Genomic DNA, 22115 nt, shown 5'->3' with positions numbered 1-22115 from the left:
CTTCTACTGTACGTACGTTCTTCTACTTTTAGTTGTCCTTTTATACTAAGCACTGAGTGATTTTGTTGTCTATGGATTTATTTTTGCATCTTACCTTGAACTATTAAAAAAAATTTATTTCCTCTAACACTCCAAGTACAGCAGGTACTAAAGCCATGTAATAAATGGTGGCTGCCACAGTCCCCCGTCAGAGCGCAGGTGAGCAGTCAGAAGTGGAAATTGTCATAGGACATCAGTTTGGGGTTTGCTGTGTCTTTGAAGTACTGAAGCTATATGCTGGAGACCCACCCAACTGTACGCAACTTCCTCACCTGGACAGGAGTTGTTCTCCTAGTCTTTTGATTTTTCTGGCTACAAACTACATGTTTTAATCAAGTTTGATCCAATCCCCTAAAGTAGTCCATTCTAGATTTTTTCCTAGAAATTTTCTTACAAATGTCCTCAAAAATCACAAATTTTTTAAAGAAACATAATCTTAGCATCCTATTGTTTTTATAACTTGCTTCATTCAATTTCATCAAGTGCAACCATGCATAGAAGGCAGCAACACCCCAGCTGCCTTCAATCTATGTATCAGACCTATTTAATATGCTGTTTTTTCCTGTGCTCATATAGACTCTTGTGAACACTCACCTGCACATAAGCACAAATGCTTGTACTCTTTTGTAAGAACGAGGATCACACACATTGTAAACTCGGAAATTTTCACCCAATACCATTCCAAGTATGATTTTTTTTAAGGGTATCATTCCACTAAAAATGTACCCTTCAAGCCTTGGTTCCTAAACACAGTCAAAACAAAACTCCTTGTATAGATGGCTGCTGCCTGGATGCTCAAACACTGGGTGGCCAAGACAAAGGCATGTGTACTTTCATTTTTAATTGAAGGCTATTTTTGCTCCAACCAGCAATGCAGGCGAGCACCTGTGTCTTTGCATCCTTCCCGGTACTGGAGGTTGTCCCTCTTCTCATATTTTTGTCAAGTTCCTTACAAAAATTTTCACAAGAACTTCGTGGGCCACCAACGGGAGTGAGCATTTTGTCCTAAGTTTGCAGGCTATTTGACTTTTATCTTCTGAGAACTAACAGTGAGATCAAGTCCCCCTAGAGCCGAATCCCTCTGCCGAGTTTATGATTAACCTATCGAAAATTTTATTCCATTTTTGTCCCTCATCTCTTCCCATCAAGATTCATAAATATCAAAGAAAAGGAGTAAGTGAAAGTGAGCAGGGCTCTATAGGTCTCCCTCCCGGGTACAAAAGCCCTTCTGTGTCCCTATACATAACAACCTGCTATGTAACCCTGAGCTCTTCCACGGGAATGAAGGCCCCACCCAGGTGGAGGCCGGTAACTTCTGGCTGAGCACAAGCACAAGGACCTGAGACCCACTGGAACCAGAAGGCTGATGACTGAGATTTTGGAAACACCACCGTGTTACTGCACCACCAACCAGAGGAAGGTCACACACCCTACAGGCCTTCCCCCAAATTTCGCCTATAAAAACGCTTTCCCAAAACCATCAGGGAGTTCAGATTTTCAGAACATGAGCTGCCTGTTCTCCTCGCTTGGCCCTGAAATAAACCTTTCTCTGCTCCAAAGTCTGATGTTTTGGTTTGTCCTCACTGGGCACACAAACTTGGCTTCACCACCACCAGTTCCTATTCTTTACACCTTTAACTTCTTAAACATTTTAAGTACTAGGGGGCTCTTTGCATTAATAAAGGGATTAACTCCCTGTCATGTTTGTTGCCAGTATTCTTCTCAGTCTGTCTTTTGGCTGTTTATGGTATTAACTTGGCATTAGTTTCTGGATTTCTTGGCTTTCTTTAAAAAGTTTCCCAATTGCAAGGTTAAATACTCTAAATTTTCCTAAATGTATCAGTGTTTGTATCTAGAGCTTAAGCCATCTGAAATTAGTTTTCCTCTGCCTTCTACAGTTAAGTTTGTTCTCATGCAGATGGACGGCCCAGTGTGTCGACATCACTTATTAAATCTCCTTTTCCCAAACTGAAGACACCTTAGGCTGTATATTAGCTTTGCGTGTACAAATACACACTCAGACATCGTCAAGTCTCCATGCCATCCCTCTTTCTTTTTCATCATACCTCTTGTCTACTATGCTTCACAGTAAATAAAAGGGCCAATCTCCCTTCACTATGATTATTCAAAAAAAATTTTTTTGGCTATTCTTAGATATTTATGGTTATAAATGAACTTCAAAATGATTTGCTCTAATTCTAAAAACCCCCTTGGAATTCTGATTTTCATCCAAGAAATAACATCTCTCTCCACATACTCACACTTCAGTTGCTGTCTTTCAACAAGATCTTAATTCTTATCAGCCTCACAATACCATTCTTGTTAAATTTATTCCTCCATACTCAACAATTGGTCATTATTTTGAATTGGATTTCCGGCCCACCCTCCATGCTCAATTTCCATTTAAGCTTTTGCATTTAGAATAAGGAAAAAAGTTTGTCTGCCTTTATCCAATCACACCACCACATTCTGATGAATTCATCTTGTTTTCTAGGTGAGTTTCCTTTATTTTCTGAGCATTCATCCTCTGCAAGTAATCTGATTTTTTCTATATTCATACTATTTTCCTTCCTTACTGCATTAATGACTCAAAGAAAACATTAAATAAAACAATCCTCCTCTTGTTCCTAATTTTAGTGGAAATGCCTTATATCAAATGGCAAAATATGTAACATTTTTACATTTGATTCTATTATGTTTAGGTAGTTTCCCTTCTATTGCAATTTTATCTTACCAAACAAGTCCTTATTAAGACTGCTAAATATTCCCAAGTGCTTTGTCATCTGTAAATACCAATGTTACTATTTATATACCAAATTGCGTTAAAATTCTTATCTTTACATTTATTAACTAAATCTTTTTTGGACATAATATGTAAGTCTTTAAATTGCTAGATTTAACCTACTGCTCTTTTACTTGGAAATCTTGTGCATATATAAAAAATCTTTAGTTTTCTTTCTGTACTGCCTTAATGATTTTAGTATTAAAATCTATCATTATAAAAGGAATAGGAGTGCTTTGAAACATTTTTTATTTTCTAGAAAAGGTTAACACAGTAATTAACTATTTTTTCAATGATAAACAGCTGCAAGGACCTGGTTTGTTTTAATAGCAGTATTTTAATGGCTAAGGGGTTTGTCTACTGCTGCCCAACAGAGCAGGAATACCCACCCTTCGAGAGCTCCAGGAACTCTTCCGCCTCAGAAGGATTTTCCAGGCTCCCCCTGGTGGTGGTTTTGTTCCAGAAAGGTGGGGACGCGGTGCGGTTTAAAATATTTTGTGTTCTCTAAAATGCCCCTCTGTTTATGTCACTATCTGCCTTTGGTACTCTACCTTCAGATGCAGCCACAAGGTGAGAAGTTATTTTCTGGGGCCATTTGTAAATCTTCCCACTTATATCTGTATCTGGCCTCTAATTACAGCAGTCTACAACACAGTACTGCAGCTTTGGGTTTGTGGTCCTAGTTAGTTTTTTCTTAGTCCATATAAGGAAGCCACAGAAGGAGCCAGGAAGACATGAATTTGAATCACTCCTCTAAAGTTACCCCACAACCCTGAATCAATGTCCTTCAAAACTCTCCACTTACTGTCTTCTTCCATAAGACTAGAAACATTTGGTACAGGTGTGAGGTTTAAACGTTTAAACACTTCAGGCAGGGTAATTTTTAGCTCACAGTCAAACAAGTCTACCATGCTCTAAAGACCCTAATTTCTCCTTTTGTTCTTTCACGTGTACATTATATTTTGACTTCTGTGTACACTACAGCCTTCTCACCCACCCAGCACCATACAGCTGATCCTCTTTACCCATTTCACCCTCCCCACCCCCCCACCTCCACCCCACCGCCTTCTCAGAAGCAATACTCTATTCTCTGTACCTATGTATTTTTGTTTGGTTTGGTTTGTTCATTTATTTTTTTAAAATCTTTTTATATTCCATGTGAGTGAAATCATACATTATTTTTCTTTCTCTGGCTATTTCACTTAGTATAATTCCCTCAAGGTCTATCCATGTTGTCACAAATGGCAGGATTTCTTTTTTTTTTTTTAAATGGCTGAATAGAATTCCATTGCATATATATACCACACCATGATCTTTATCCAGTCATGTGTTGATGGACACTCGGGTTGCTTCCATATCTCAGCTACTGTCAATAGTGCTGCTATGAATGGGGTGGGGGGGTGTAAGTATCTTTTCTAGTGCTTCTGTTTTCTTCAGATAAATAACCAGGAGTGGAATTGCTGGATCCTCCCTCCCTTTTTAACCTTTCAAATAGTGAAAGTGAAATATGTATCTTTCTTTCCCTTTTCCCCATAAAACCATCTCAACTGCATTTTAACGTAGACATAATTCCTCTCTCAGCTTAAAAAATTAACGTGATATGAAAAAATTACTATGAAATGAAATTTGGAGGCACACACAGAAGATGCCATAGGGTAAGTTAGTTATTTATATAACAAATTAAAGCACTCATCGAGATTGTTTATAAAACTGGAGATACACATTTAAGATTTCGGTCAAATAAAATATGTATTTGCTTAGCTATCTTGCTCTACCAAGCACTGTAGGTATGAGCACTGAACATATGCATCCTGCAAGTACAATACAAGAGCTATCCTACAAACTGTAATGATTGGATAACTTGCAAGCACAGCAGAATTTAGGACAGAAACTAACTTGCTGTGCAAGAAGCAGTGATTTCAACATCAAACATTTTAATCATCTACGCCTTCCAATTAAATCTCTGAATTCTCTCTGAAAGACTCACAGAGAGCATCAGGCTAGAGGGACAAGGGTGGTGGAATGCCAGGTCATAAAAAGGTACATGACATCTTTTATAAAAGAATGAATTAATGTTATTAAATTCAGAGAATCTGGAGTTGGTAATTTCCTTTTTTAATGATAGGTACACACCTTCCCTGAATACAAATGTATAGAGAACTCAGAGAGAATGAAGGATGATGGCAGAACAGGCCACCTCAAAATACGAAGCTTTGGCATATTGACTATTTTGAGCTGTAAGCACTTGGGAAAAAGCAAATGTAGCCAGAGACTTTCTCTGAACTCTTTATCTGAAGACAGAGCCTCCAAAAGCAACTCAATTGTCATAGATCCCCTTCCTGAGAGATTCATCCAGGGTAGCTGGCCTCTTATCACAGAAGAGGAGACCGACACCACACCCAGACAAACTTTGTCACAAACTATCACACCTCCTTATCTACTCTTCTAAGGGCACTGTTCATTTTTCCTAAGTCATTTACTCCCCCCAAGACACCTACGCCCCCTTTTCCCTATTAAGATGACATTTAAGCTAAATTCAAAAGCTACTTCTAAGTTATTTTTCTCTGCCTATTTTCCATATATACATGAGTTAAACATGTTAATAAACTTGTTTTTCCTCTTGTTAATCTTTATTACAGGGGTTCTCAGGCAAGAACCAGAAGAGTAGAGGGAAATTTTTTCTCCCCTACAAGATGATCTATCACCTTGATGATTTACATTCTTAGCCAATCATACTTAAAGCACTTTTAAGAAAGCACAGTTCTGATCAATAATCTTATCAGTTCACTTAATAAAACCATTATTTGGTGAACATTACCTGATAGCAGTCTCCTTTAAGATTGTCTAAGACATCGCCACATGTTTTTCGCATGTATTTCTTACATCCGTCAATCACCATTTGGTCAATGTTCAAAAGAGGTTAAGGATAGAAATTTCCCCTGTAATTGGATTTATGAAAGAATTCTGAAATATAACACCTTAAAAAAAAGATTAAGATGAACACAACACTAATGTGGGTATCACAAGTTTAAAAAAAAAAAAAGATGAATGAGATGATTTCACTTGTGCATCAAGAACACTCAAAAGGAATTGAATTTTCTTCTAATGAAGAAGCCATTTCAGCAAGTGCTGAGAGGCAGACATGGTACAAAGGTTACTTTTTAATTCTCAACTCTGTTTCTTAGTTGGTGGCCACATAAAAAGGCTATTGATACTAAGTTGAAATGTTTGTTCAAGGTAGTCTTAATAACACATTTGCCTCGTAACATTAACTGGAGTCTTAAGACAAAAAAAGAGAAAGAAAATGAAGCCCACTTAACTGGATCTCTTATATAACAAAGGATATCTCTACCATAGTGACCATCTTTGGTTTCAGTTTGACTATTTCACATAATATGCCCCCATCTCCACCTCCCAGAATGAGTACATCTTTGCCGGTGTAATCTTCCTTGCCACTGCCCATGATGGCCCGGGTATACGCCAAGTCACTTTCTGCCAAATCTAGGGAGGAGAAACAGATCCAAAATGGTGACTCTACCCAAACGTACACACCACCCTACTTACCATACTACAAAGTGCTGGAATCTAGCCTAAAATGCAAAATTTTTCATTTTCAATGTTTAAAAACTATCAACAATGTACAGAGGTATTTTTAATTTTTTGGATTGTGGACCTTTCATTAACCCTGCTCATCTAACACCCAATATGTTACATAGATTATACACATACATAGTTTAGTCAGTGGGAAGAAAATTCAGTCTCAAGATTCTTCTGATATGATGAATAATTAAAAGCAATTATATGTTTCTAGATGAAATAAGATGTCAGAGTTGCTTTAAAATAATGAGAGGGAGAGAAAGTGGACTAGAGTTTAGGAGAAACAAGACTGGCCAGGAGTTGATGATTGTTGACACTCAGTGGTGAGTATATGTGGGTTCATGATATTATTTGGTCTACTTAGGTTCGAAATTGTCCATAACATAGACTTCTTAAAAGGAGGGCGAGGGTACAGCTCAAGAGGTAGAGCACATGCTTAGCATGCACAAGGTCCTGGGTTCAATCCCCAGTACCTCCTCTGAAAACAAAGAAGTAAGTAAACCTCATTACCTACCCACTCAAAAAAAAAACAAAAAAGTAATTACATTCCTTTGAAATACTCATCACCAAGAAACTAAGAAAAAAAAAAGATTATCAAGACAAAGTTTCCATGGCTCTGCTATAAAACATGAAAGCCCAGACAATGAAAGCCCAGGTTAATCCGATGCAAATGTTCATTGCAAACAAAAAAGCAGGGCCAAGGACAAACCTGGACAAATCCACAACAGTGGTATTTGTCAGGAAAGCACCCTAATCTAACACACGGTCGCTCTGTTACATGATTGGGGTAGCTAGGGATGGAATACTTACTAACATCCCCACTAAGGATGAGAATGTTTCCAAATTGTTTCGAGTGTAAAATTTTAATGTTCTGGTAAGGTGAGTCTTCATCATACACCACTTCATCTATGTCGTACTCAACCAGACGGCCATCAGCAGTGGGCCAGTATCTGTCAATGGCCCCTCCTCGAACTATGGGTGGTAAGCTGTAAAATAAGGGAAACAGAAATGAGTCTTACAACAAATGCTACTCTTATGGTGAGGCTGCCTTAAAAGAGGACCTGGGAGCCAGAGTACGCAGGAGCCACACGACCCCAGGCAGACTTCTAAAGAGTACACAACAAATCTAAAGCTTGGGGTTTTTAGGTTATACAAACATGGCTACTGACAAAGTTCAACACCGTTGTACAGTAAGAGTTTACTTTTTAAAAAGCCTTTCTGACAAGCTGTAAATTTTCCCTAATAAAAAGTTAAAGGAGAAAATGACCATGGCAGACATCACACTTCACTCCCAAACACTGCAGCAAGGATCTCTTAAGATTGTGTACACTGCCACTCCAACATCCATGCAAGTGCACACAGATGGAATACCGTCACCTAGCACAGAATCCATGTTCAAGTGTCCCCAACTGCCCCAATAATCCCCTTCATAGCTCTTCTACTTTTGAAGAATCGTACACTGTATTTTCCCTTTTTCTTTCTTTTTTTTTTAACCCTCACTTAAACTAGAACAGTCTGACACTCTCCCCCTGCCATGTCTTGCATAACATTCACATCTCAGGAAAGTCCAGACCAGGTGCTCTACAGACAATCCCTCAAGTAGGTTTGCCTGAGGATCTCTTCATTATTGTCAGGTTGGCACATATTATAACAAGCATCACATCAGGGGCATGAGATGTTTGCCTGTCCTATTAGTGATGATGCTAAGAGTGATCATGCAGTTATAGGCGATGCCAACCAGATACCTCCATTTGCAAAGGTACCTTTTTTTCCCTTTGAAATTACTGAGTAGGCAGTCCTCTGAAACTGGGTGAAGGTCCTGATCTCCCAATAAACCTTCACCAGTAGCTCTGGCATCTAGAAGATTCTTGCCTGAACCAATAATTTACTAGAGTGGCTGCCAACCGATGATTTCTCATTCCATTCTTTTGTAAATACTCAGTGCTTTAGATAGGGTGAATGTACTAGAAACTACCAGCAGAGGACACTACATGACGGGAAAACCAGACCTGGAAAAGGGGCTTAGCAACTCTAACAGGAACTAACAATACGAGAACTCAGCACACACACAACACAACCACATGCAAGTCCTGTGTTCTCAAGTACAGTGGGATTCACAGGAAGACAGCCACAGGCACCTAAAACGCTGGGATCAGCTACCTCTGACTTGCTCAGATGAGTCTTTGCTCTCTCTGCTCACCTGTTTCCAAGAGTACAGTCTGAACCTGTCACAGGTGCTTGAGGCCTTCTGTGAGGAAATACTAGTATCTGTAAAAAGCACTGAATTTACAAAGCAAATTCCCATAAATTCTCATTTAATCCAAACAACTCACGGTTTAACTACTTCATCTTTCAAGCCAACAAATTCAGCTGTTGGAATGAAGAAGACCAGAGGTTTTTCTCGTAAAACATGGAGCCCCCATCAGGCAAACAGGACTTGGGGGAAGCCTCTTCTACCCCTGGCTGATGGGTGGAATGAGGTGGGAGAGTGAGCCACCTGTGACACTGGATGACGGTGACAAATAACAAGTCACAGGCTTTCAAGGGAGGGAACCCACCCCTTGGTTGACAGACAGCCAGCTACAGGCAATTACTGAACCAAACCCACTGAAAACAAACATTGCCCATTGTCAATTGTGTCAACAGTGCCTTGGCTCAGGTGCAGAACTCTTTCCTCCAATACAACACAATGGTTTTTGAAAGACATGCAAAGAAGCAATGATCTTTGAGAATGAGGAAGCATCACCTTGATGAAGTACTCATGCTACCAGGAAGTGTATCTCCCTGAAATGGGCTTTGGGAGATATTCTGGAGTCCTACACAGCTCTTGTTTCAATCTTCACTGCTGAAAATTGAAACTGGACCATAGAGAAGAAGTCAGAATATGCCCTAGGCTTCAGGTACACTGTGTAAATTATGAGAATTTGTCTTTTCAACAGAACAACTGATGTGGGCTCGTTTTCCTGTTCCTTTTCTTGTGAAAAGTAGAAAACAAAAAATTTTTTTCTCATAAAAGTCATGGGTTCTAAGTTGAAAATTTAGATGTAATTCATTGATCACAGGGGAGTAATCATTTTAGCTAGTGTTACTGAGTCATTTAATGATTCCATCTCTAAAAAGGTTATTCCCCAGGTAGAAAAGTGGCACCATTCTTGTCCTTTTGAGGCCAAAAACAAAGCGCCTACAACTTTCTGTTCTCTCCACCCTAATTTTATGAAAAAATGTAAAAACAGCAACAAGGAGAAACAAGGCCTATGCTGTGTTTTGAAATGAAAATCTGCAGTGTACCTCCACTCACTTCGAAAACTCCCAAACCAACACCACCAAGGAACTAGACTTGTCATGAATGCTGAAGACAATAAATGCATTCCATCTATTTACTCACTCCTAGAAGTAACCCTGAGAAAAATCAGACCAATAAAGAAAAAAAGAAAATCAGGCATTTTGATGTTGGCCAATTCATTATCACCGCCCCGAAGACACAGTGGGAACCCATTCAATTCAAATGAATGCAGATTAGGAAAATTTCGTAAGCAGAAAAAGAAACTCCTGAAAGAAGTACGGGTGTGAATAAGTTCTTCAAGGATGGGGAAGGGCCTGAGGAAACCTAAACTGAACTTGGGTGGGGTCAACAAGTCACGGTGCTCTGAAAGATTTCAACAAAGGGGACAAGTTTCTTGCAGTTTCCAGGCTTTCTATCCAACTTTCCAGTCATCTTACATCTGCCCCGGGGCTTTCCTCCAGGCTAATCTAACTTAGCAATATGAGTCATTAAGGACAAACATCCTAGCTCCAGCCACCAAAGATACCTTCCTTCTGGAGTGTGCCCTGAATTGGAGAAGTCTGTATTCTGGTCATTTCCATCAGTGATGGCCTGACCTTGGTCAAGACTCCCCGTGTCTCTGCATGTATGTATTTGTCTTTAGGAGCAAGGGATGGGTCTACTTTGGGGGGCCTGACAAGGATCCACCCAGGTAGTGCAAGAGAACACTGCTCAGAATTACTTGCTGGGCATCCATGTTGACTTCAAATTCTCAGTTCCCAGGACCTACCAGACTCTATCCTTCCCCATAAAGGTCAAAACTGTTACTTCTATCAAAGCTCTTTTCACATCTGTCACAACAGAAATGTTCTGTATATGTGCTATCCAATATGCCAGGCACTGGCCATTAGCTATCCGCAGGAGGTGAGGCTGAGGAAGGAACTGTTTTTATTAACTTAGTTTTAAATAGTCACATGTGGCAAAGTGGCTTCACTCCGAAACAAAAGCTTAATTGTCTTAATTATCATTTGAAAAGAACCTACCAGCAGCTGCTCAAGGTGGGTGGCCTCAGAGATTCTTAGTACCCTGAAATGTTATCTCAGCCTGAAAGCACTGAGGCAAATGTTCTGTCACCCCATCCTGTCAAAGTCTCTTAACACTGCTTAATTCCACTCTGGGGCCCAGAACTCTGAGAAAAGGCAGAAGATCCTTTCTCTTTTACTGGGCAGAGTCGGGGAAGAGTTTTCTGGCTCCCCTTTGAGGTTCCAGGCCCATGTGGTCCTCTGCTTTTATACAGTTCCAGCTCCTTGGAATCACTCCATTTCTGCCTCTGCAATCATCTCCTTTCAGCACCTCTCCCTGTGTGTCTCTGTGTCTGTGTCTCTCTCGTACACACTTGGTCTCCTTTGGGGGTGAGGCACCCACTCTCTCCGTCTACCTTGCTGCCAGAGCAGTAGTTGACTTTGATCTTCTCCATGTCTTAAGCAGACACTGCTCACCATTCTGATTCTTTTATCGATTAACCAAATATAAAAGGACATTCAGGAATGGACTTACCGCTTCACCCGCTCAGTACTGTCCTGACTCAATTCTTTCATTCTTTCTTCTACTTTGTTCAAAAGCTACAATTATAAGAAAAGAAATTAATGGGCTTATAGAATAAGCCGAGTGGAACAGCTAACTTACAGACCAAGAGGTTGAGACCGCGCTGACAGCTGTGATACTGGCAGACACCCAAACACACTTGTCCTCCCCCGGCCCTACACAGAGCGGCCTGCAGCCCTGGCCCAATTCCACACTCCCACACAGTCAGCCCTCGTGGTGCCAGCCTAACTTCAGCCTAAAGTACCAACAGAATAACGGGAAAGGGGAAGGCTCAAAGATATTGCAGACATAACATCCTGGTTAAAGGCTTACATTCCGTTCAGTGGAAGGTGAAATCATTACTCAGTACTCAAAGCAGTCGAGGGAAACTTGATAGCTAGATTCCTAAAAACTACTGGAAAACAACTGTTTTTCATCTAAAACCACTTATCTGAAGAGAGGCGAGTTTAAAATTCAGTGAACTGGGAAGTCAGCAATTAGATGAAATTAATTTTAACGTCATTAAACCGAGCAGTTTTGTGATCCTCAAATACTTGAGTAAATGAAAGTGAACAACTGACACTGTCAACTTCTTTGCCTTGCGCATCCCCGTCATAACTCTGAAGGTCCAGCAACACCAGTCCATGTGGGTAAATTCTCAAATTGGCAAAGCTGCAGAGGAAAGCATAATTTTAGGGGGTAAGAATTGATATCATCGCACTCAAAAGGAAAGACGCCCACCCAGTTAACAGGGAAAGCCACTGCTCTTTTCCCCTTAATTACATAAACCCTGCTGCTTTCTTGTTAGAGCCTCTTCATGGGGGCAGTGAAGGCAATCATTTAGGGAAAGTTTTAGGGTCACTGAATGGTAGGGTTTTCAGAATAGGTTCTTGGGCCCAAAAAGTGATTCAGCAGCAAGTTCTATGACGCTGATTTTTCTGAAGGCCCCCCAGCAGGGACTCGCCAGCCTTAGTAAACTCTCTTTGAAAGGAAGGGAGGGTGGGGAAGAGCAATTTGGGATTTCCCAATACCCTCCAGAGTTCAAAACCATGTTTTTCTGAAGGCCCCCCAGCAGGGACTCGCCAGCCTTAGTAAACTCTCTTTGAAAGGAAGGGAGGGTGGGGAAGAGCAATTTGGGATTTCCCAATACCCTCCAGAGTTCAAAACCATGTTTTTCTGACTGCAAGCAGGTGGTGGCTAAAATCCAATGAGTTTGGACCCTCCAAGCCAAATCCAGCCCGCAGTACGTTTTGTGGAGCCTGCAAACGAAGTATGGTTTTTACATTTTTAAAGAGTTGTTTTAAAAAAAAAAAAAGAAGAATGTGACAGGGACCTTATGTGGCTCCTTACAGAAAAGGCTCTAACCCCTAATTTAGTGGATCTAAGCAGCTTTTTTTTTTTAATGAAGTAAAAAAAGAGTGTCACATGCTTAAGAACTATCTTAAACTTGTTTCGATTAAACATATATATTTTGTATTGCACATATGCAGATGTGTGTGCAGGGCTATGATATGAACATCTGAAAAATACTAAATTAAGATGAAGAATTCTGTTCAGAGAATACAGGTAGTGTGCCTGGATTAAAAAATAAATACAACTAGTTAATTTTCACCTTCAGCCCTTAGATAGCCTCAAAATCAAGTTCAGGGCCCAGGGCCCCACAGACATCTACTACACCTGAATGAGCTGATCATCCCCCCCACCCCTCCTCCAAAAAGAGGAGCCAGGGGTGAAGGATAGAGAAATGCCAGCCCTTAACCACCTAGCTGCTTCTAGCAGAGTCCTATGCCTGAGAACCGCAGAACATGGAGAACACTGGAAGTGTTAATCATGAGATTAAAACCAGATTTAAAACAAAAATTAAGAAACAGGAAAAGCTGCCGGGGTGTGGAGCTGCAGGCCCTCCCCAGGGCCAGTGCCTGGGCGTGGAAAAGAAAAGTGAGGATTCAGACAGGCAACATGGAGATGGGGCCCAGATGGCCAAGTGAGAGAAGAGAAAGGCCAACGTTGAAAACAACTTTTTGTTAACTAAGCATGTTAACTTTTTTTTCTGCTTTCAGAAGCAATTTCCAAACCCCTCTTGTCACTCAGAAACTCCCTTCCAGGAAGAATTCTAAGCCTTCTGGAAGGCTGGGATTGGTGCTAGGGTAGAAGACTCAGGAAGTGACGTAGAGAGGTTGGCCTCGCCAGGTTGCAAAGGCCATTAGGAGGTGGTAAGAGAGGAAAAGTCCCAAAGGATGGACCACAACAAAGACAGCGAGATGGCAGGGAGGGTGAAGAGGACCAAACAGAAGGGCTGCGGAGCTGGATGGCTTAAGGCCAGCTGCAGACCTCTGCTTCCAGAAGACTCGCCTTAACTGGGCCAGAGCCCGAGGACGGAGGCAGTGGAGGGTCTGCGGTGGTACTGATTTGGGGTCACCCTTGAGAAGACATCTTTCTAGATACCTCTGAGATAGCTGCTACTCACACTGAGGACGGCTATGTCACCAGAAATATAAATCTGGTCTTAGAGGAGAGGGGTTAGGATGTCTCTGAGACATTGGGGTAGGAAACACCAGTCGTTGCCACAGGGGTGGACCGTATGTAGACTTATAAAGAGAACAATGGAAAGGGAAGGGTGAGTTCAAAAGTGCAAGTTTCCTTCATCTCACAGCACTGTCTTCTGGGCCTCTGTAAGAAGAGGGTAGAGGGTGTTTTCTTTTAATTAGAAAAACAAGGGAGAGAATGTGGCACATTAATGAAGCCATGAGGAATTCTAGTACTTAGTATCCATTGGGGGAATGGAATAAAAGCCATCAAAAACATCCAAGAATTCACATTTTAAAGTTAATAGTGTGAATTACTAAGAATCTTAATAGTTTTGTACAGCAAACAGTCCAGATGATACAAACCTAGACTTAGGGAAATACAAAATGCTCGAGGCACCAGTGTCTTCTGGTGTCAATCTTCTCCTTTCCTACTCTCACGGTGACTTTCATTTACATATTGATTAGGTATAAAGTCTTAAGGGCAAAAAAAAAAAAAATTGTTAACTGTTGGATCCCCCCTCAGTTTCCTATCAAGCTACTTGCAGACTCCTATCCCACACTTGACTGCAGTCTGCATTAACTGATGATCAGTTATTACAGTGCTACTCACGGCAGGGCCAGCTGACTGGCAGCTGGGAGCTTGTCAGAAATGCTATTTGGGGTGCTCCCCCGACCTGTGGCATCAGCAACTTCTGGAGCACAGCACGGCAAGCTGTGTTTTAAACAGCTCTGATCACTGCCTGCGGGCTCACGCTGCTTATGCTGCCCAAGGGTTTTGGGTCTTGGCCACACAGCAGAATCACCTGGGGGGCTCTGGAGAAACAGTGGTGCCCAGAGACCTCAACCTCTGCAGGGAGCGCTTGGGCCTGGGATTTTGTGAAAGCACTCCAGGCAACTCTGCTGTGCAGCCAGAGCTGAGAAGCACTGAATTCCAGCCCCCTCCCTAATGATGTCAAAAGAGGAAAGGAAAAAAAACTGGACGCCACCCCACCACCACCCTTTGTGCACACACACACAACCCCCACACACCCTCACACCGCTGAAGTGCTGAGATCTGAAGACGAGCACTCAACCGCCACCTCACCTGCCATTTTTGTTTATGTAGGTCGCTAAATAGCCATGGTCCTGCCAGGTGTGCACCGACTCCGTCATCCCCTGCTCCTGGAAAATGGACTGGAGGCCTTTCAGAATGGTCTCACCATCAGCTGGAGAACAAGGAGAAGGCAAGATGGTCAGGGTGAGCCGCTGAGAAGCAAAGTCAGTGAGGCAGTCTGACGGCTTAACTTTTTAAGGAAACCTGAACAAAGTAGCCAGCATCATTCATCCCCTTCATCGTGAGCTACGAACATTCTCAGTCCTGCAAGGATAGGCTGCAGATTACCAGGTAACACAATAAGCACACAAACACCAACCACAAAACAGCTGTGCCAGAAATGCAGACAGATATTCAGCCAACCAGAAATAGCCTTACAAAATATTCCTCCTAGCCAGCAATCAGAAATACAAACACAGTAAATGACATTCCACTTCAGTTTAAATAAATTAATGAGGATATACAGTACTAGAAAAGAGATTCCATCCACCACTAATGGGTATCATAAATGACTTCAAAATGTTTGGCTTTATGTTCCAGGTGTTTTACAGTAAGGATGGCTTGCTTTTATAACTGGAAAAAAAATAACTGGTACCACTCAGTAACCTATTTCTAAATGGTGGAAACTGAGCAACAATTCAGTAAGGGACAAGCTGCTAGGTGTGTGACCCCCTCTCCCACCCAAATGGAGCTCAGTGATCACAGGTAGGACTAGTCAAGGTTATTGATAATGCATTAACCTCTGCAGGTTTACATGAAGCCTTCATCTTCCAGAACATCCAACATTACGACACTTAGATGGAAGGCAAAATACAATGTATCCTTCTCTAGTTGTATCTGCCAAAGTATTCATTTCCTGAGAAGGGTAAGATAAAGAACCAAGATGAGACAAAAATAATGATTCTGTACTGTCCCATAAGCCCTCCACAGGCTGGTACTTTTTCCACATGAAAGAAAAAATAGCGTAGGCTGCAAAGCCTCGTATTGAAGCATCCCTGTGAACTGAACTGAGAGCAGAAGAAAAAAAACAAGAATATCCACACTTGACCGCAGTGTGGTTTCACAAGAAAATTACACTAGAATGCTTTCCATAAACTAAGGAGTGCCAAAACTTAGACTCTGGGTAGATTGAAAAATTCCATCCAGTCCATCTCCAGTGACACGTGGAACTATGCTCCCAAGACCTTCCAGCACAAACTGGGTTCAGAGTCCAAACTGGGCAGCAGAGATGTGTTATTCTGGCCTGCACAAACTTTTTTTTTTTTAAATGTAAGTTAATTGCCATTTAAAAAACAGATTTCATCACCCCCATGGCAGGGGGTGGAGTAGTTCCCCCCCCAAAAAAGATACATCCATATCCTCACCCCCAGAATTTAGGAGTGTGACCTTATCTGGAAAAGGGTTTTTTTTTTTTTTTACAGACGTGGGTAATTTAAGGATCTAGAGAGGTAGATCATTTTAGATCATCCAGGTGGGTCCTAAATCCAGTAAGTATCCTTATCAGAGACTAAAGACTGAAAGACATAGGGAGACTGAGGAGCAGGCGAGATGAAGACAAAGGTAGAGACTGGCATGGAACAACACGTGGGGCTACGAGAAGCTGGAAAAGGCAAGCAAGGACTCTGCCCTGGAGCCTAGAGCCCTGAGAGGGAGGGGCGCTCTGTGGATACTTTGTTTTCAGAACTGCGGCCTCCAGAACAGGGAGAGCAAGTTTCTGTAGTTTCAAACCACTCAGTTTGTAGTTATTTTGTTACAACAGCCCTAGCCTGGCTAATACATTCACCAAAATGCGGAGTTAGCTTTGCTTAATGAACAATAGCAAATGGAGTGGCATCAATGGCAGTGAAGGAGTGATATTTTTTTAATCTCAATTTCCAGAGAGAAATTAGGATACCACAACCAAACCTCACAGACAACATTCAGATCAAAATTTCAAAATTAAATGACACTGTATTCCCTAACAGCACGAAAGGAGTAGGTGGAGACAAGCAGCTCAGCCCAGGGACTGCTGTGCTACCAGCAACTCTGACAGCAGTCAGTGAGCAGAGCAGAGGGACTGCAACCCCCTGTGATAATGTCAACAAGGGTTCACCGGCGAGGAAGGTGCCTCCACTGAGTAGGAGGCAGAGCCCAGCAGGCCACACAAGTGAGAATGGGGACCTGGGTAGGGAGGGGCAGTGTCGGGGTAGCGCAGCCCTGTGAACGGCCAAAAGGAATGGAGGCCTCTTGCAGGAAAAAGCCGCCCATCAGAAAGGGACCACTGGAGCTGCATCCACGCAGCCCCATCAGAACACAAGCATCACCCAAGACGAGCAGTGACCTCAGGTCTCATTCAAGTATCACTCGGTCCCAGCAAACCATGCCTTTGGGAAACTAATTTGGCAAAAAATAATCTAGCTGGCTTCACTATTCTGAAATTGCTTTCAGGAAATTAAAAGAGGGAGACCTGAATTATATCCCCCAGAACTGTGGTTTTAAGACTGAATTCTGTCCCCCTAAAAAAAATTTCCATTTCAAACTCAATGCAAAGAACTGATCTTATTCCGTTAGTGTTTGTCAATGAAGCCCAGTGGAGTCAGGCCACCGTGGAAGTGACCGAGCTGCAGGGCGGTGACGACCAGCGCACCCAGCATGCCGGCGTGCCACACGTCCCAGCAGTACTTAAACCGTGAACAGGAAAGCCACTATGCAATTATTCAATCCCTCCTTGGCCAGAACAGATGTTTTCTGTTTTGAAAGTGTATAAAACAAATCATCACTCCCGGTAAACGGCCTCAAGATCGGGTAGTGTTGGCACACTGCAAAACAACAACCCGCCCCGCCCCACCCCGCGCGTGCTGGTGAAGGGGCTGTCCAGGCGGGGGCCACCCTGCATGTCACTGGCCAGGCTGTGTGGTGAACAAAGGCCCCGGGGCTGAGCTGGGGCAAACTCAGTCCCTTGGGCAGGGAAAGGGGTGTCTTTGCTGGCCAAGCCCAGCATGGCGGCTGTCCCTGTTTTCCAACTGGCACCATCAGCAGAGAGGCACCGACTGGGATAATGGAGGCCCTCCGGCCAGGTTTCAAGTGGAAAACAACAACAACACGTAACAAAAGAGATGCAATTTAGAGGTTTACTTTATTTCTATTCTGTGGTCTCCCCACCCCCAACCCCACGGTTCAGTAGAAATACACTGGGTCTAAACGTTATTTCTGGCTGTTGTCACTGTCCAGTGCCTGTGGCCATTGTGTGCATTGGCCCAGCCAGGGGTAGGGAGACCACGTTCTGTCTACTGTTCCCCTCACCTCATAGTCACCTTCCTCCTGACCTGGGGGTTCCCGTCACCCACACTACTCCCAGCCCTTGGGGAAGACTCCAGAAAGGGGAGCTGGAGCTGAAACAACTGCTTAGCAGCTCTCTGCCAGAATCAAAGTTTTAAAATGAAAACTGGAAGCCAAAGACATGGGCTCCACTAGCCTTAACAAGGTGGCTTCCTTGGTCATCTTGATCTTAAGTGCTCAGTAAGTGTTTCGGGGTAATGGAAAATTTCGTTTGGCTAAATCAGTCATCCTTATTTGACACAACACTGTAAAATGACTATAACTCAATAAAAAACATTAAAAAAAAAAAGTCATCCTTATTACTGTATCTCTGCAGGGTTTCTAGAACACCTAGACCAGTGGTTTTCAATCCGAGTTGTGCATTATAATCACCTGGGAAGTTTTTAAAATTCTGATGCCACATCCTAGACCAATTAAATAAAAATCTGGGGGTGGGACCCAGGCATCATGATTTTTTTAAAGTTCCCTGGGAAATTCCAATGTGCAGTTACGGTTAAGAACCACTGATCTAAACCACTCGATACAAAGAAGAAAAAGAAACCCTCACTATCTCCAAACTACACGGAAGTCACCAAAAGGTTATAGAAATATTCAATGAAACAGAAGGTCTGAGGCAAGTCCAAACTCCCTACTAGCTACAGCCACAGGTAACTGATGACAGGCCCCAGAAAATGTTTTTGCAACTATTACACAGTTTCAACCTTCATGCCTGTCTAGCAAGGAGCATGTAACATGACCAAACAAAATGTGCTTGCTCTATCAGGGTTCTTAAACAGGGGATGGCAATACGGTGTGTATGAGTGTCCTACCTTTCACATGACTTTAGATAATCCCAGCCATACCCACTAAATATGAGGAGTGCCCCTCCTTGTGGAAAAAAAAATGACCCATACCCCAATTTTCCAGGGGCAGAAGGGACACGAGTAATGCAATCCCTTGAGAACTATTAGACGCTCTACACATGAGTGAACACAAGTGAGATCAGAGCATATCCAGATTTGGGAAGACAAGATAGTGATGTCATAAATGCCAACAAATCAGAAAATGTGAAATAGATTCAATGCTAAAAGAGATAAGTACACCGCTTTCAGGTAGACATGCTAATTCAAACTAGGCTAATAAAATGTTTGGCACAAGTTCTTAGAAAGCTCTGGCCAGGCAAGAATGATGGAATGATGTGTAACTAGTCAACCACTCAGACAGCCTTTCAAGTGCTCAGAAACACAGTGACCTGTCCCAGGGCAACATGTGTCCTTTGTCCAATGGGCAACTCAGTGTCCTTATTTCCAGACCACTGCCCACTTTGGGTGTGTTTATTCAACAACAACTCAAGGAAAATCAACTTGGTGGTCAACAAATTTAACACGCCACTACCGAAAGAAGGCAAGGAAAGACAAAGTTTTATCCCCCTGCCTCAATTTCTCCCCTAGACCCATTTACAGGGCTCTCTTGGATAATGAACCTCATTCCTCGGACCCTGACCATAAGCTCCAGATGCCACATCCTAGACCAATCACAAATTTGGGGCCAAATCCCAAATTTCTACATCCAGCTGGAATCTGCCTCCCACAAATGCTCACCACACTGTCCCAATCTCAAATCTAGAATCAAAATCCGGCTCAGACTTCCCTACTCCTTCCCATCAATGGACAATGCCCCTGCCGCTTAAGATCCTCCTTCATGGCCCCAGACGTTTCCCCAAAGGCCCTCCACCACAGCCTAAGACACCAGGCACCATGGCAAAAAGACAGGAAAACATGCTTCCATTAAATTCCCACTTCTTTGGTTTTAAGAAGCTAAATACTATAACCTTCGTAACAAAGTGAATTCCATTAGAGAGGATGCCCTCAACAAATAAGCAATTTTCACACCTCCAGAAAAACTCTGGACTCTTCACCCCTGATCTTGACTTGTGCCTTTTAAGTCTTTCTCAACTGCAGAAGCTTCAACTACGAGAACTCTGGACAGAAGGTGAGAGGGCTTTAAGCTCCACAAGGCCAAGTCTCAGGGCCTGCGGGGCCATCACCATGCCAGCTGTGGGCCCGGGCCGCACCGCCTCCTCTGCGGGGTCAGGCTGCTGCGGGCCTTCCTGCTTCCTCACGTTCAAGCAGCAAGCACCTGGTTTATGAAATTAGGAGATGAATTCCTATGCTTGCCAAGAATATCTTTAATTACATGGGCTGGAAATTCCACACCTCACCACCAAGCGCACCCCCCACCCCAGTTATGTTGTCTTCTAGGTCTCCCTCCCACAAAGCTCAAACAACTGAAGTTCCCAGGGGTGGTTAGTTACTCCCATGGCTGCACCATGCCCAAGTGGTGAGGCCCAAAGCCCAGCGTCCATCCAGCCCACTTTCCACTCCCCAGACCCACTCCATGCCCTAACTTGTCCGCGCCTCTCGGCTCCCTCTGATCTGCCTCTCCATGCACTTTCCATTTACCATCCAAGTCAGGGAGCCCAGCCACCTCCTTTCAGAGATCTGTGCTCTTAGTGGGAGAATGGCCCTGAAACTGGTGGCAGATCCGTTTGCTCCTCCCTCCAAGGGGCAGCATAAATGCAGGCCTCCTTCCCCAAACCCGAGACTCTGATGTCAGAGAACCGAAGAGTTGGACTTAGGTTGTGCCCATTTTACCAGCTTTCTGGTCTTCTTGATAGAACCTCAAATCTAAAAGAAGGGAAACTGGACTCCAATAGTTTGGAATCATTCAAGTATCTGCTTTAAAAAATCCTCTCAGATGTCCTCATCTTGACAGCGTTATGTCTTGATCAAAACGCAGAACTGTACACTAAATTTACTCTATGTAAAATATATCAAGGTAAAAAAATCTGTTCCACAGCTACCACCACCACTGGCACAACCACTCCTGAGAACAAATGAGCATAACGTTTGTTCCTCATGGGCCCCTCTCACCCACACCAGTTGCTCACAACAGCCTGAGTTCCAGAACATCTTTTGAACTCATTCTGAATATGCTAGGTACAACAACAACAACAAAAAAAATTAATGTTGAGAGGCAACAAATCTAGATTACTGAAATCAAATGATATACAGAAATAGACTTCGTATTTCACAATCAAAAACAGCTTAACACTTAAATTTAAAATTATATTTTATTATCTTTTTAAATTTTAGCAAAGAGTCTGTGCCTCAGGAGATTTCTCAGACATTCAAAAGCCTAATGAATTTCCAAGGATTAAAGTGGAGATCAAGCAGGTGCTTCCTCGGCCTGTCTTAGGTACAACAGCTTGGTCTTATATTCTACATCCAGTCCTTTTTACAACAGCTGCAGGATGATTAATCTCATCACACAAAACCCAAGCCAACAGGAATGTCCAAAGCAGCATGACTCATAATACTCAAAAAGTGAAAACACCCCAATTGTCCATCAGGGTGTAAGTGGAAAAGGGAAATGTGGTCATATCCATACCATGGACTATTATTTAACCAAAGAAGGAATGAAGTGTACCAACACATACTACAACATGGGTGAATCTTGAAGACACGATGCCAAAGAAGCCAGTCACAAAAGACCACATATTGTGATTCTATTTATATGAAATGGTCAGAAAAAGCAAGTCCCTAGAGACATAAAGCAAATTAAGTGGTTGCCAGGACCTGGGAGGAATGGAGGTGATAGCTAAGGGGTACAGAGTTTCTTCCCGGAGTGATGAAAATGTTCTCCCGGAGTGATGAAAATGTTCTAAAATTGTGGTGATGGTCGCACAACTCTGAATATACCAAAACCATTGAATTGTATACTTTAGATAGGCAAATTGTGTGAAACGTCAGTTATAGCTCAATAAACCTGTCCCAAAACACCCAAACAAGGGGCACTTTTAGATTCTCAGTTACTGTGAGGTAATCAAGGCAACAGAAAGTTCCAGAAGCCAGTTTCTACCCTCAATCAACC

General features: G+C 42.6%; 1 protein-coding gene across 2 annotated transcripts in view; it reads right to left on the bottom strand.

Annotated features, from left to right (window-relative positions):
• Positions 1-22115, bottom strand: part of SMS (spermine synthase) — a 43353-nt gene that overhangs the window by 8958 nt on the left and 12280 nt on the right. For both annotated transcript variants that reach the window (XM_074360063.1, XM_074360062.1), the window contains exons 2-7: positions 14877-14997; positions 11846-11936; positions 11238-11302; positions 7229-7404; positions 6168-6322; positions 5640-5729 (exon numbers count right to left, since the gene is read on the bottom strand). In XM_074360063.1, the coding sequence (XP_074216164.1) occupies positions 5640-5729; positions 6168-6322; positions 7229-7404; positions 11238-11302; positions 11846-11936; positions 14877-14997 (698 nt within the window). The remainder of the gene's footprint in view (positions 1-5639; positions 5730-6167; positions 6323-7228; positions 7405-11237; positions 11303-11845; positions 11937-14876; positions 14998-22115) is intronic.

Source organism: Camelus bactrianus, chromosome X (assembly GCF_048773025.1).
Source record: "Camelus bactrianus isolate YW-2024 breed Bactrian camel chromosome X, ASM4877302v1, whole genome shotgun sequence".
NCBI lineage: Eukaryota > Metazoa > Chordata > Mammalia > Artiodactyla > Camelidae > Camelus > Camelus bactrianus.
The sequence above is the reverse complement of the archived record's forward strand: the minus strand, read 5'-3'. Positions and strand labels throughout refer to the sequence as shown.